This window comes from Mchenga conophoros, linkage group LG5, assembly GCF_057382185.1.
Source record: "Mchenga conophoros isolate Kocher_MC1m ecotype Shallow Benthic linkage group LG5, M_conophoros_male_GT1.1, whole genome shotgun sequence".
In the NCBI taxonomy this organism is placed as follows: domain Eukaryota; kingdom Metazoa; phylum Chordata; class Actinopteri; order Cichliformes; family Cichlidae; genus Mchenga; species Mchenga conophoros.
This window is the reverse complement of record NC_140530.1, coordinates 25731332-25747127: the sequence shown is the minus strand read 5'-3', so window position 1 is coordinate 25747127 and position 15796 is coordinate 25731332. Positions and strand designations below refer to the sequence as shown.

The 15796-nt window shown below is 40.7% G+C and overlaps 1 protein-coding gene across 7 annotated transcripts; it reads left to right on the top strand.

Annotated features, from left to right (window-relative positions):
• The first annotated feature begins 22 nt into the window (after positions 1–22).
• eif4enif1 (eukaryotic translation initiation factor 4E nuclear import factor 1) lies at positions 23–15577 on the top strand. Of its 7 annotated transcripts, none has more exons than XM_085274572.1 (19): positions 23–376; positions 1015–1158; positions 1240–1313; positions 3500–3627; positions 4949–5217; positions 5473–5671; positions 5818–5981; positions 6716–6851; positions 9739–9915; positions 10448–10674; positions 11235–11309; positions 11444–11624; positions 11740–11852; positions 12057–12190; positions 12463–12544; positions 12680–12803; positions 13842–14153; positions 14274–14444; positions 14587–15577. In XM_085274572.1, the coding sequence occupies exons 2-19, from the start codon at positions 1066–1068 to the stop codon at positions 14772–14774; spliced, it is 2847 nt and encodes a 948-aa protein (XP_085130698.1). In that variant the 5' UTR covers positions 23–376; positions 1015–1065; the 3' UTR covers positions 14775–15577. The 7 variants fall into 7 exon arrangements, with proteins under 7 accessions (XP_085130698.1, XP_085130694.1, XP_085130692.1 ...); XM_085274568.1 differs by having other exon boundaries at positions 10448–10719; XM_085274566.1 differs by having other exon boundaries at positions 10448–10719; positions 11232–11309.
• The last annotated feature ends 219 nt before the right edge of the window (positions 15578–15796 follow it).

The window sequence follows — 15796 nt, the reverse complement described above, 5'->3', positions numbered from 1 at the left end:
ATTTTTACAAAGGCGCGCTGGTCACGGCGTAATCTTTGCCAGGACCTTCTTAAAGCGGTGATCAGAGGAAAATTTCTGCTACGACTTAGAAAACAGAGAAAGAGAAGACTATTATTTGAGATTTCACCGGTTCCGTGTGATTTAATTTGTTGTTTTGGACCAGTCTTATTGTGTTAGGTTACCCCTCTATAGTGTGTGCTCCCTGAAATCACAGCGACAACTCTACCGGCTCACGATTTTGTGCTCGCTGGGTGGGCATTTATCCCCAGTCCCCCAGCTAGTTAGCTAGCTGAAAGTGCTAGGCTAGGCTAGCCAGCTAACTAACGTGATCAGCTCGGCCGTTAGCGACCGGCATTCCCCACAGCATTCAAACTGAGTAAGTCAGTCTTTTGCCAAAATTTGACTTGCAAGTCGGTTGTCTACACAACTTTTGTGCCATGAATTCGCCTTATGGTTAACTGTGTGGGACGCTACCATCGTTTGGCTAACCCTGTATCAATCTCTTGGCTAACTAGTAGCGTTTATTTCCTAAAGCTGAAATGATGGGGAATGTTTTGTATTAAAATGTTTACATGTATTTAACTCGCTGGATCCTTTCATTGCAAAACGGCTTCGTTTACAACTCAAATGCGATAGCCAATTAGTAAATTGACGTAAATGCTTTGTAATATAATGACATGTCAGTTCTCAGCTGCTGTCAATTAAATTGCTAATTAGCCAGCAACAACCTGAGACTCTAGGGTTGTTCTTTAACTGCCCGGTGCAGGTAAGTTCCATGAGTTTTTCTTCACGACAACTTTTCTATAATTTTGTTTTCTCGTGCTGCCTAGTTTAAGATGCCAATACATCTGATATATTTTGCAGCAACAGAAGGAAGCCGTGCTTTTTTTTTTTTTTTTTTTTTAAATCTTCGGAACATGCGTCCTTTCATTTGAAGTAATTGGCCTTTAAGACTGTATTTAGTGGCCTTAGTCGAGTATAATTGACTTGTAAATGTTAACTTGTCATCCACAGGTGTAGAGTCATTGGTGGCTGAGACACTGTCTGCACTGACTGAAATCCATCATGGAGAAAGATGCCTGTGTAGAGCCTAAGAATGGTGAAGCTGCTGTCGACCAGCCTAAGCTGGCAGCCACAGCTCCTTACAGATACACTAAGGTGACAAAATGCCAGCTGTGTCATTGTTTATCAAGTTTAGATGTTGCTGTGAATTAAACTAGACTATCAATTTATTTGCAGGAGGAGCTTTTGGAAATCAAAGAGCTGCCAATCTCCAATGAAAGGCCTGAATGTCTCTCTGAGAAATATGACAGGTATGAATTTGTAAAAGTCACACTGGGTAATACTGGAGAGGAGATTATGCTTCTCAAATGAGAAAGCATGGGTGAATTCTAGTTAGGAAAAGTACTAGTATTTCTCTATGCTGTGAAATACTGATTTTTGACACAGACCAACAGTTATTCAAATGTATGTTTTGCTGGAACTGAAGTGTATGTAATCAAAAGTTACTTTGATTAAACAAGGTACAGCAGAGGAGTTTCTACACAAATATGTTCACGGTCTTAACTAAAATTTGCATAAAGTTTGTAATAATCATTGACATGGTTTAACTGTCAAGAAGACTTGCTCCTGCTTTTTGGAAGTCACGTGTACTTTCAGCTTGTCTCTTGCTCGGAGCTCATTTAAATTCCTTGGGGTAATTCTTAAACAACAGTCAAAGATTTGTTCAGATGTCTGCTTGAGAAGCTAAACAAACACTTGCGCTAGAAGACTTGTATCTTTGTCCCATAGCTGTTAGAGCCAGGAACAGTGGTTATGACTAGGGATGGGTACCGGAGTTCTGACATAAATGGTAGTAACCAGACCGAAAAGCAGCGCACATTTCGGTGCTTTTTTTTTCTTGAGCTGTGATACACTTCTAGCCAATCATTTTACGTTTCCGAGGATAGTAGGTGGGCCCAGGAACGTACGTTCTTTTAGAGCAGAGCTACAGATTAAAAATGTCCAAGGCGAAGCGGTCAAAAGTCTGGCTGTACTTCACAGCAAAATATGCAAACTCAGCAGCCTGCAACAAGTGCTTTAAGCTGATACTGTGATACTGTCAAAGGAGGTAACACCTCAAATCCGATGAAACACCTGGCGACGCATAGCGTTTTTTTTAAAAGCCGAGAAATGTGCCGTATTTGATAGCTTGCTGCGAGACCTCACACCGAGCACATCTACTGCGGGTGGGTTGCCTGTTATGCAACATCCCCCAAAAACACGAAGAGGAGAGTCCTGGCCCCTAGCCCTGCCAGTGTAGCAGAAATGATAACTGATGATGATGCAGCAGCAGCCGTTCTTCTCTGCGTGAGTAGCTTCATGTTGTTCGTGTGTAATTTACGTTGAGTAGGCTAACCACGTTATTACATTAATGCATGTAAGGTGAACTAGCAAACATCATCATAGCTACATGCGGCTGTCCTCTTGTTTGATGGCAGATACTCCCTTCACCCTGGCCAAAAAGGCTAAAAAGACCAAAGAAAAAGTGGAAAACAGTTAAACATGAGAGGTTTAGGACAAAGTTTGTTTTTTTTCCATTGTTTAAGCACTGCTTCCAGCCAAGAGTGATACCATATATGCCCCATAGCTGCAGAAAAGGCTAACATTGTTATCTTTTTACAAAAACCAGCTGAACATGAGAGGTTTTTGGACCAATTTTGTGTTCTCCATTCTTTAAGCACCGGTTTGAGCACCGTTTGAGCACCGGCACCGTTTCAAAAGTACCAGTTTGGCACCGGTATCGGATAAAACCTAAACGATACCCATCCCTAGTTATGACTATATGAAAAGTGGGCTCATTAAAGGGTGGGTCAAGCTGTTTTTTGGGGTTTTATTTTTAATCATTAAAAAAGAGAGACCTCTTCACCCCTTCAAAGCCTACTAGGAGTTGCCCTCGAAGATCTTTTCTGAACTGAGCAGTTTGTCATTATTTTTTAGATCTGCTTATGTTTGCAACCGTTAGTGTGGTGAGGTGTGAGGGTGGTCTCTGCCTAGGCAGCTACTCTTGCTAAACCCTTCAAACAGTTTTAGTTGTCATCTAATCACATCTTTATTGATGGATACTGAAGTGTCAGAACTCGTCATTAAGTGTAATGTCTTTATGGGAGAGTTCACGAATGACTTCAGATTAAATGTGATTTGTCTCAACTGTTGGAAAAAATGTTTATAGTAGTCTGTCATCAGAGTTAAACACTGCTAGTGCAACAGTATCAATTAGTTTATTATTTTGAAGATCTGATTTTCTTGCACCCTCCTTTTGGGTTGTATTCTGTGCTCACAGCATAAAGGTTGAAATGGATGGCCTCACCTGTGTATTGTATTTTTCATTGTTACTCTTTATTTATTTTTTCCTAAACAGGATCCCAGTTGAGGCTGTAGTTGTCTGTCTTAATTTGAAATTTGACTTAAAGTATGGACTTAAGTCTTGTGTGGCTATTGTTTGTTTGTTTTTAAATAGTGATGGTGTCTGGGACCCTGAGAAATGGCATGCCTCATTATATCCCACTTCAGAGCGAAGCTCACCTGTGGAAGGTTTTAAGAAGGACTACATGGATGACAGAGTTCCATTAAAACGAAGAATCCCAGGTAAATGGAGATCGACAAACCATGTGACTATCGTGCATTGCGTTGTAGGTACGAGTGGCAGCAAAATCAAAACACTGCATCAAGCGCTAGCATTTCCAGTAATCATTAATTCTGTGGTTTTAATCCCTAGTTATGTACAAAACGAAGCAGAACAAGGCAGGTCCGTACAAAGATAGACTTGACAAAAAGACAAAAAAGAGACCATATGCGCATACAGAGTGGACTAAAGACGTTAGCGTGCTGCCCAACTTTCATCACGCACATATTTATAATTATGTCTTAAGTGTGAGTGCATACACTCACGAAGTGTTTAGTAACTTCAGATTCCTGCAACAAGCCCAGGTCCAATTTACTTTGGTGTATCTATTTTCTGATTTGGACTATTTCATTTTACAGCTGTCATTAAAAAAAAAAATTCTGTATCTCGTTTACAGGCCAACACAATCTATTTGTCTTTTCAGGTTGTAGTATTACACAACATTTTTAGATCCAATAGAAATAAAATAAGTGTTTCATAATTTATTCAATTTATTGTCTTTATTTATAACTGGCACTATTGTTTCATTTTATTATAGAATCTTACAAGAAAGAGGCAAAATTGTATTCCATTGTACTTTATTAGCTGCTTCGCTGAAAAAAAAAAAAAAAAATCAACACAGCAAAAAAAAAATCATTGCAAAACAACATACTGGAAAACAGTTATTCATCACTTGATTGCTTGGGCACATATATGCGGGACTTTTCGTGGCTGTTTTGATGTCGCTCCCTCTGTCAACCGAGCAAATCTTGCTGTGGTAGCAGCTTTAAACTCTGTATAACCCAGGTTAACCCAGTCGGAAACATGACTTGAACAATTTTTCTTCCACGAAGGAATCTGATTAAAAAAAAAAAAAAACGATCTCTTTACCTGTCTGCTTCCCGTGGCTGTCATGCGACCGGCTATGGCAGTAAATAATACAGCAGCTTCTTGCCATTCTTTGTGTCTCTGTTTATCTCTTTGTGACTGTTGTCTTGTAATAGCCCGTGCACGCTAGTACCAATTGCCACTTGTACCTACAATCCTTTGCGATTTTACCCCCGAAATGATGTCACATTTTCGATCTCTATTACTGATGGTAGATGGTTATCCTTTCATCTTTGCGTTTTGTAATAACAATGTTGTCTAGAAACTTAACTGTGCTCTGATCAATGAATGTTTAGGATTTTAAGTTCCAGCCTTGCACAAGATTTCTAAACTGCTGCAGTGGAATTGTTCATGTAGTCTATGTACTCCAAAAAACTTTATTTTTTTTTCCCCTCCCCCCCCCCATCTGTTTTTTAGATCCCCGTGAGCGGTTAAAGGAAGATGACCTGGATGTAGTACTGAGCCCACAGCGACGTAGCTTCGGAGGTGGATGTCAGGGCAATGCTGCCCCTCATATCCGTCGCCCAATCAGCCCCTTGGAAAACAAAGAAAATGATACTCTACGTATGGGAGGGACACGCAGAATTGGCAGTGGACGCATAATTGCTGCCCGTGCCTTTGAGAGAGAAGCTCGTGCAGAGAAGGAAAAGGAGCGTGAGAGAGACTTGAAAGATAAAAGATTCAGGGTTGGTGTTTGTTGCTTTCAGTCGATGCAAATGACCTTGCATTTAGTTCTAATGTGATATTGAATGCACTTAAATTTTTTGGAACTTTATTTTACACGATACGTTTTTTTTTTTTTTTTTAATTAAACTGTCTAAAAACACAATTCTCTTAAGACTTGAACTAAATTTATAAAAGTGTTTCTGTGCAGTTACTCTTTAACTGTCCCATCCCATATTTCTAAATTGATATTGTTTGTCCCGTGTAATCATTTGCAGAGAGATTTTGGTGACAAGCGTGTGTTTAGCGAAAGGAGGAGGAATGATTCGTATGCAGAAGAGGAGCCAGAGTGGTTCTCGGGGGGTCCCACCAGCCAGTCGGAGACAATTGAGCTTATTGGATTTGATGACAAAATCCTGGAAGATGATAAACGCAAATCTAAGCGTTCAAGGAAGCGGACAGAATCTTTGAAAGAAGGCATGTCAAGACATTGTTGGAAATACTGCTAACATTTTTAGGGACTATTGCATTTCTAGTAGTATTTTGAAAGTCAGTTCAGTAAGACTTTTCATGTTAAAATTGTGACTTGTATTTAATTTTATTGTCACACATCTTGTATGCAGTAGTGGAATGTAATGGCGGACAGCCTGAGGAGCAAGATGTGGGTTTGCAGCCGACAGCTGATCAGGAAGTTCCCCACACTGATGTTCTTCCAGAGCCTTCAGCTGGTGACTTCGACTTCAATGAATTCTTCAATTTAGAGAAGACCATGCCAGGACTGGCCTCTGTAAGTACTGGGGTGCACTATGGTTTTGTTTTGCTTATTGGTGTGAAGCTCACAGATGGGGTGTCATTAGTAACTTCTAAAATATCAGTGTGATCTTAATTTTTCCAGATAAGCTTAACAGTAGAGGTTTTCATGTTTGCTCACCCCTGAACCAGACATAACTGTCAACTTAAAAACAAATGATACAATCAAGACTCTTACAAGCCTGATATTTGTGGCTTTTAAAATAAATAAATAAATCTGAATTTCACAAATTGTGCATTTAGTCATATAAAACTAAGTATTGATACTTTGTATCAGTGCAAGATTACCTCTGCTGCACTAGCTTGACCTCACTGAATTTGGTCTTTAGTTGGTGAGTCATGTCACTGAATGGTGCACTATCAATGTTCTCTTCTCTGGGCTTTTGCATGGGGTTAATGAGATGTTTAAAAGGCATCAACAATCCAAATTTATGCCCATCATTGTAGCTTGGATGCAGTTTCTAGTTTGAACTAGAAAAGCCCAACTGCAAACTACTTTTAGCATTTTTAGATTCAATACTTGCTGGTAAATGAGAACAAGGTCAAAAAGCAGTGCATTCAGTGACACTGCCCTCAGTCTTCTAGCACCTTTTTAGTGCTAAATCGATGGAAAGCGCTGCAAACGTAAGTGGCACATTTGTTCTTGCACCCTTCAATATGCAGATTTTTGTATCCTAGTCTGTCTCACAGGCCCCCATTTCTGTCTTACAGATGATAGAGGATGTTTTGGGAGAGGGCCCTGCGTCAGCTAGCCGCTTCAGCCAGTGGTTCTCTAGTAACCAGAGTCCATGCAGCCGGTCCAGCAGCTTGAGGTCAACTCCTCATGAAGAGCTGGAGAAACTTGCTGGTAAGTGATTTGATTTCTTGACCACTGAATCAAATCTATTTTCTGTAAAAGCAGTTGTAGGGCACATGCTTGTCACCTCTGTGATAAGACAAGTCTTTACATGACATCTGACGTTAACACAGTAAAACAAGGGTATGAAGGTATGCAAGGAGAAGGTGCTAACAGGTGGGGATGTGAAACCCCTTGTTAAACAAATGACTCGCTGGAGCGTTCACTAGTTGCACTCTGTATGACAGGAAGCACGAACGGTGGTTGGAAACTACTAATGTGGCTACGTGATGGAAAAAGCTGAGCTTAAAGCAGCTGATTTAAAAACCTATTACCAATGTTACAACAGCCTGGGTTTATTTAAAAAAAAAAAAAAAAAAAAAAAAAAAATCAATTTTGTGTGAAACTATTTAGTTTCCTGAAGTGCTGAAAGGCTGTTAAGTTAATGTTAAGTCATGATTAAAATTTCTAGGAAAAAAAACATGACCTAAGCTGTTTCTGTGCTTACATTTCACTTATGCTGTGTCTTTTGTATATTTTGCTTTGTCACTAGATATATCTACTCTTATTAATCCTAAACTGGGGAAATTGACTAGTTACAGTAGCACAAGGGTGAAAGAAAAGCTGAATTGTTTATATTAGAAAATTATTAAAAAGAAAAATGAAGAATAACAAAAGATAAAAAGCAGAGGTTGAATAACTATAAGAGTAATTTGTATGTACAAATGGTATTATACACACCAGTTTTTACAGTGGGGCAAAAAAGTATTTAGTCAGCCACCGACTGTGCAAGTTCCCCCACCTAAAATGATGACAGAGGTCAGTAATTTGCACCAGAGGTACACTTCAACTGTGAGAGACAGAATGTGGGGAAAAAAAAAATCCATGAATCCACATGGTAGGATTTGTAAAGAATTTATTCGTAAATCAGGGTGGAAAATAAGTATTTGGTCAATAACAAAAATACAACTCAATACTTTGTAACATAACCTTTGTTGGCAATAACAGAGGTCAAACGTTTACTATAGGTCTTCACCAGGTTTGCACACACAGTAGCTGGTATTTTGGCCCATTCCTCCATGCAGATCTTCTCGAGAGCAGTGATGTTTTGGGGCTGTCGCCGAGCAACACGGACTTTCAACTCCCGCCACAGATTTTCTATGGGGTTGAGGTCTGGAGACTGGCTAGGCCACTCCAGGACTTTCAAATGCTTCTTACGGAGCCACTCCTTTGTTGCCCGGGCGGTGTGTTTTGGATCATTGTCATGTTGGAAGACCCAGCCTCGTTTCATCTTCAAAGTTCTCACTGATGGAAGGAGGTTTTGGCTCAAAATCTCACGATACATGGCCCCATTCATTCTGTCCTTAACACGGATCAGTCGTCCTGTCCCCTTGGCAGAAAAACAGCCCCATAGCATGATGTTTCCACCCCCATGCTTCACAGTAGGTATGGTGTTCTTGGGATGCAACTCAGTATTCTTCTTCCTCCAAACACGACGAGTTGAGTTTATACCAAAAAGTTCTACTTTGGTTTCATCTGACCACATGACATTCTCCCAATCCTCTGCTGTATCATCCATGTGCTCTCTGGCAAACTTCAGACGGGCCTGGACATGCACTGGCTTCAGCAGCGGAACACGTCTGGCACTGCGGGATTTGATTCCCTGCCGTTGTAGTGTGTTACTGATGGTGACCTTTGTTACTTTGGTCCCAGCTCTCTGCAGGTCATTCACCAGGTCCCCCCGTGTGGTTCTGGGATCTTTGCTCACCGTTCTCATGATCATTTTGACCCCACGGGATGAGCTCTTGCGTGGAGCCCCAGATCGAGGGAGATTATCAGTGGTCTTGTATGTCTTCCATTTTCTGATGATTGCTCCCACAGTTGATTTTTTTCACACCAAGCTGCTTGCCTATTGTAGATTCACTCTTCCCAGTCTGGTGCAGGTCTACAATACTTTTCCTGGTGTCCTTCGAAAGCTCTTTGGTCTTGGCCATGGCGGAGTTTGGAGTCTGACTGTTTGAGGCTGTGGACAGGTGTCTTTTATACAGATGATGAGTTCAAACAGGTGCCATTCATACAGGTAACGAGTGGGGGACAGAAAAGCTTCTTACAGAAGACATTACAGGTCTGTGAGAGCCAGAGATTTTCCTTGTTTGAGGTGACCAAATACTTATTTTCCACCCTGATTTACGAATAAATTCTTTACAAATCCTACCATGTGAATTCATGGATTTTTTTTTTTTTTTTTTTTTTTTTTCTTCTTCCACATTCTGTCTCTCACAGTTGAAGTGTACCTCTGGTGCAAATTACTGACCTCTGTCATCATTTTAAGTGGGGGAACTTGCACAATCGGTGGCTGACTAAATACTTTTTTGCCCCACTGTATATATATTCAAAGTGCAGCAGGAATGATAAAATGTTTTTATTTTTTTATTATTTTTGTTTTTTTAAAGCATGTGTTTATTGTGCATATTGCACAGTCTGTCAAAATGAAGGACCTACGATAGCACTTGGATAAGGATAGAAATTGCCCTTCATTTTGTTTGTACTAATAAATGCTGCTTGCTGTCTGCAAGCTGCAGGCATTGATTAAACATTGAGTATTCCTTCTCCCAGTATCAGATATGAAAGATTTCCTTGAAATATCATTTTGAGGCTGTATTGTCTGCCCCAAGCAGTTGTTATTTAATCATCAGGATAGCTTGCACGATTTAAAGAAATCTTAGAAATGTACCCTTGACATTTGCACACCACTTTTGGGATATATTATCAAAATCCTGACCTGCTGCTATTGCATCATATGTGATGCTATTTGAGTACAAACAAAGATTACGCTCCCGAAATGATCTGGATTGCTGTTAAATATCCTAAATCTTATTCCCCTTCTGATTCTCTGAAGGGCTCGAGCCACGTTGCACGTCCCCCAGCCGAGGCAATGCCTCATATTTTGCACCTATTCAGTCTTCTGAATGCAAGGAGAAGGTGGACATCCTGGAGCTGCTGCATAAGGCCAAAGTAGACCTGAAACCTCTGCTTTCTACGCTCTCTGCCAATAAGGCTCGGCTTCGGGACAGCAGTGAGTGTCTGTTTACTAAACCATTTCCACAGCTGAGCTCTACTCAGTGTCATGTGGATTAAGTCTACCTTTTCTGTTCCAAACCACACACATCCTATTACCAACTTTTTTTTTTTTTTTTTTTTTTTTTCCTATTCATCGAGTGACAGTCACAGTTCAGCAGGCTCATGCGTTTGCCTTTGAGTAGGTATGGCAAAAGAATGCCAAAAACAAGCAAGTGCTGAATGCCATGGTGCACACGTCGATGATCCTTGACAATAGCTAGATGAACTCGGGAGATTTCAGCAGTTAGCTATCATGTTTTTCAAAAATGGGTATATGTAGAGAGAAGCTGAATTTCAGGCTTTTGAGTTTTAACATTCAGCTGCACCTCTGTCTGCAGTAACACACTGAAAGCTGTTGCAGGATACTGTGGAATTTAATTTAACACAATTTATAATTTAATAAATCCATTAAATGAAATGGTAATTTGCTTTTTAACACTGAGCTCTGATACAAGAAGGTTGAATTTTGTTGTATAATCTGTTCCCAGCTAATTCTGGAGTTGTACTCTCATTGGAGGAGGTGGAGGGAGAAATGAAGGGAATGAGGCTAGACTCGGAACCACAGAGACGAAAGGTGCCACCTGCCCAGAGAGGAAATGGAACGCCCTTCATGGCTGAACATTTAGAAGAGGCTTTAACTGGCGGGTTGAGTGCCCGTCCGCGCTCACGTGACACAGACATGTCAGCCTTTAATAAACTGGTCAGCAGCATGAAGGCAAGTGGAACTCTGCCACCTCACCCCAAAACCAACACAAACACTGTAAGTATTTCTACATATTTATAATTATCTTTTACTGCATGTTGCAGTAAAACAGGTGAACTCGGGCCCTGTTCAATGCATCCTGCAAGCTTAAGACCCCCCCCCCCCCCTTCTTTATTTATTTATTTTAAATTAGGATAGAAAATGATGGGCATAAATTTGCTTAACTGTTGAGGTTGTAGCTTGTATACCCTTTTTTGCAGTGCAATGTCATCTTGTAAACTGTCCTTTGTGCAAGTCAGTGAAGAAAACAAAAGTACTAGCTTCTTGAATTGGGCAAAAGAATTGTCAGAATAATATAACGGAACATGAATCTAACAGCGTTACTCACTTGCAGAATGGACGCTTTGACGTGGAATTGCATGCACACGTCTATCTCGTTCAGTTGACTTTTTCCTCCCTGCCGGTGACTTGACTAAGGCTAATTTGTTTGCAGTTCTGAATGTAGAGTAGCAGACTGATTACTTTGTTCTACTTTGATTTACCCCAATTTTCCTCCCTCCTGTACAAAGCAGCAAACTGCAGATCAAGCTGTAGTGACACTGCCTGATGCCCAAGTACCTGCACAGCCACAAAAAAATATATTCCAGGTGGGTATGGTTGCTGTCCTGAGGATAATGAAGTGTTCCTACAATCAGTCAGGGCTAGCTGTTGACTATTCACAATAAATCTACAAAATCATAAAGTAAATGAGAAGTTATTGGAAAATGTTTTCTCTCTAAAGGAGCTCTTGGGAGTTCGTAGTGGCTCCCCGACGCAGTTTGGCAATCTGCTGAGCAGCGCCGAGGCCCCAGTGACTTCTGCACCTCTACGTGGCCTACTACACAAGGGCCCTTCACTCCCTCTCTTTCCACAGAGGGCACCCTCACCTGAATACTTCAATAGTCGGTTGCAACCTCCTGCAGGTAAGCTTACTGAGGAGTGCCATGGAACTAGGAAGAATGATGGCATGCAGTTCTTTAAATTGGATTAGCACATAAATTGGTCAATAAACAGTTCTTCATCCTCTCCTACCTAAAGGATTTCCTGTTGGTCCTCAGCCCATGCTACCAGAACAGTTTGCTGATATACACAGGTCAATCAGTCCTGGATCTGCTGCACAGCAACAGGTTACTGAGATGAGATTTCATGCGGTTTGTTTGGTTCATATGTAAATAGTTAAATATGCTTTCAGTAAACTACTGTTTAAATATTATAATGTATATGTTGTGATACATGTTGCTTGTAACAGTCATATTGATAGTAGTAGCATCATGGAGTAAAAATTACATTTATAGGCCTTTGAGCTAAAACTTTGACTTTTGATGAGTTGGGTTGGGTCTACCTTGTCTTTCCAGATGAGGGCGCTCTCTATTCCTATTAACCAAGCAGACTTGGAAGCACTGGCATTCCAGCAGGATCTTGCTCTCCATGCCCACCACCAATTCCAATCTGGCTACAAACAACCACAAGACAAGTCTTTCCGAAATAGGTTTGTTTTGGCTTTAATCGTGTTTAAATACCACATAGTATAGAGACTTTAAATGGTTATGATATCAGTCAATTTCAGCAAATTGAGTGACATGCACTTTAATGTGTCTTATTGAAGTCTATTGACTGCTTTTTACAAAACAAATACTTTCTTTATAAACAAAGCTGAAGAATATACTGGCTTAATATGTGGTAATATAATGTATGCCTCCAAGGATAATAAATAATGTTGGTTGGAATTTGTATGGCTGAGTGTGTTTGGTTTTTGTCCAGACCGCAGCGTCTTAATCGTTCCCCTGGACCAGGCTCTCAGCCTGCTGGAAGAAACTCTCCAGGAAGTACTGTCACCAGTATGGTAAGCATAAACGTAACTCTGCAAACTTCTTCCCAGTGTTGTTTTTAAAGTTGTTTTGACTTATTTCTAATTCATGCACCTGTTGTTATTGCTAATATTAACTTCTTTCTTTTCTTCCTCCCCTGCCTATGTCAGTTGTCCCCTTCATTTACACCCACATCTGTGATCCGCAAAATGTACGCAACAAAAGAGAAGAGCAAAGATGAACCTTCAAATCGCTCAGAGACAAAGGACGACTCAGCAGCACATTCTCACGATGGTGCAGTATTAATTTACCGTATTTTCCGGACTAGAAGGCGCACTTAAAATCCTTCAATTTTCTCAAAATCGACATATAATCCAGTGCACTTTATGTATGAATGCTGGTTGTGCTTACTTACCTCGAACCAATTTTATGTGGTATACGGCGCACAAAAATTTGTCAAATGTTTTAGTACGACTTTGGTAAGCTACGAAGCCGGACTGCTTGATGGATTGTCGGAGCGTTACAGCTACCAGTCAGGAGCCTCACGGAGTAATCTGGGCCCAAAACAAAGTCCTCTTTAGGTCCAAAACTCTGTGGCATCACTGAGAGTTAAAAACTGTTCTTTCACCTTTTGTAAAATGATCAGTGTTGCTGCTTCACCAGGTGTAACAATTAAGTTTAACATCCAGGCATCCATGAAAACAGAATTTTTTATTAAATTTAAAAGTTAGAAGTTAGCAGGAAGTTAGCTCGCTAGTTTCCACCTAAACATGATGTACCATGTTCTGACTGAAATGAAGACAGAAAACTAAACATCAGTAGCATTTGTAGGGTTACTGAAGTTGGGCTAGCTGGTATATGATGTGCTACATGATCGCTAGCGACATAGCTATGTTAGCATAACATAAACACAGTGAAGCTGGAGGATGAATGCTAACTTTTTTCCACTCAATAAAAGTTAACATGAGGGTTCTTGATGGTTGGGGACAAATGCAATTGCATGGCAGGATGCTGTAAATTTCTGTCAGAACAACTGAGATAATCCATCCACATTATGAGGTTAGTCATTAATATACTGCAACAACATGGGAATGGAGCAGCTGCGAGAGAATTCAATATTGATGAATCAATGGTAAAGAAGTGGAGGAAGCAAGAAGAATGAGTCGAGTAAAATTTGAGTTATCTGACTGTTTTGTTTCGCTTAGTAATCCGGTGCGCCTTATGGGCCGAAAAATACGGTACCCAGAACTAGTTTGATATTTAACTTTCACTTTCATACCTGTGAGTGAACACATACCCTGTAACACTGAGATCTCGGTTGTATGATTACAGGCAGCAGCTCCCCAAATCTATACCTGGAAGCAGTGGATGGTAATGTAGCTCAGTCAGGGGGAGTAAAGACCAGCTCACAGACGTTGTCTAGCAAAGAACAAGAGCGCCTCAGGCCTGGCTCTACTGGACACCATCCACCTGCCATGGTACCTCAAGGACCATCCTCATCTTTCCCTCGTCCTGTCTACCCAGTACCGCTGCTATCCCACGTACCTATGGTGCGCCCTCCTCCCCAGCTCCACCCTGTGGTGCAACGTATGCTGGCACAGGGTATCCAGCCCCAGCAGTTAGGACCTGCTCTTGTGCAAGCAGGTTGCTGGCTTTTTTTTTTTTTCTTTCAAATCCTTTTGCTTTATAAAAACACTAAAAACTGTATTAAAGTGTTCTGAACATTAAACCTAATTGTTTCTGATCTTTAATTGTACTCTCAAGGTATGTTTCCGCCACATGACCTTGCACAACTTCAAGGCTTGCCTCCTGCCCTGCTTGGACAACCACTGTACCCACTAAGTACAACTGGGCATCCACTTCTACCTTCCAGAGCCAGTACTCAAATGCAGTTAGCAGCAATGCAACAGCAACTTCAACAACAGCAACGACCAAGTGAGTGGAGGAAAATTTCAAATATTCAAATTCAGTGGGACTATGTGGCTATGGCAGAATTATCCTCACAAATGTTATTAAAATGTGGTGTATTTAATTATCTTGTTTGAAGACTTGTCGATTGAATACTTTTGTCTTGCAGTACATCCCAGTGTCCCTGGCACTCAGTCACAGAGCCAAGGCCCCCACCGGACGAATGGCTCCCAGCGACACGGCGGCAGCCCCCCTCTAGGCCTCGCCAAGTGGTTTGGATCAGATGTACTAGAGCAGCCACTCCCCTCTATGCCAGCCAAGGTCATAAGTGTAGATGAATTAGAGTTCCGGCCATAAGAAAATAAACACTGTGCTGGAATTTTTTTCTTTCTTCCCCCCCCCCTCTTTGTCCATCTCCACTTGTTTACTGTGAAAATGTGAACTTTAATTTGAAAGACAGTGCACAGAACAGGATGATGTAACTAAACCATGCTTTAACTTCAGTATTGAAGTTACTGCTTTTGAAGAGGCAAGTGATGGAGATCCGTTTTGCCAGCTGAGTGAATATATTTTTTTGTACCAGACTGCACCGTAAATAATGTATAGGCCCAATTGTACAGACATGGGAAAAAATCTTATTCTCAGTGTATATAGATAAGGTGTTTTTTTTTTGGTTTTTTTTGTTTTGTTTTTTTGTTTTGTTTTGTTTTGTTACCCCCCCCCCCTTTTCTTAGTAAAGGGGAGCTGTACCAATCTTGCAGTTTGACTGAAAACTGCGACAAAGTCAGCAAAAGCTAGTAGCATTCCTTTGTCGCGTCGCAGCCACATAATCTTGCATCACCCGAATCGTACTGAGAGGGTCACACGGTGAAAAATGTTGGCATAATTTTAGCGCATACATCTTCCCTTTCATGGCATAGATAGTGGCCCTTTCCCCTAGAAGTGGAGCATTAAAGATGCCTCTGAGGGATGCAGCAAGCTGTTTGTGCCTTTGTGGGTTTTTTCTTTTTTGAACTGTATCCTCTCCAATCCTACTGGTCACTAATGGGGGCAGCACTGCTCGCAGTCATTTTTCTTTTTGAGGGTGGTTGGGATTCAGTTTGTGTGCTATTAAGTTATAAAAAGCACAAATAGAATTAATAAATAAAATCTTGATTAAACATTTTTGTATTTCCTCTTTAATGCAATTAAATGTTTACGTGGTTGAATGCTTACACCTGCCACTAAGAGTTCAGTTGTAAAACTTTCCACACTAACAAGACACATGGTTGCAGTAACTTGTACTTTTGTGAAACAGAAAATAATTGTTTTATTATGAGTCTAATTCAGAAGCAGTACTTCACACTGGTCTGAGATGTTTGTTTTTTGTTCACCTTAAC

Coding starts and splice junctions, on each gene's coding strand:
- eif4enif1 (XM_085274566.1), top strand. CDS start 1,066: ATGGAGAAAGATGCCTGTGTAGAGCCTAAGAATGGTGAAGCTGCTGTC. Junction 11,310..11,443: donor CACAAAAAAATATATTCCAG/GTGGGTATGGTT, acceptor TTCTCTCTAAAG/GAGCTCTTGGGAGTTCGTAG. Junction 11,625..11,739: donor TCGGTTGCAACCTCCTGCAG/GTAAGCTTACTG, acceptor TCCTACCTAAAG/GATTTCCTGTTGGTCCTCAG.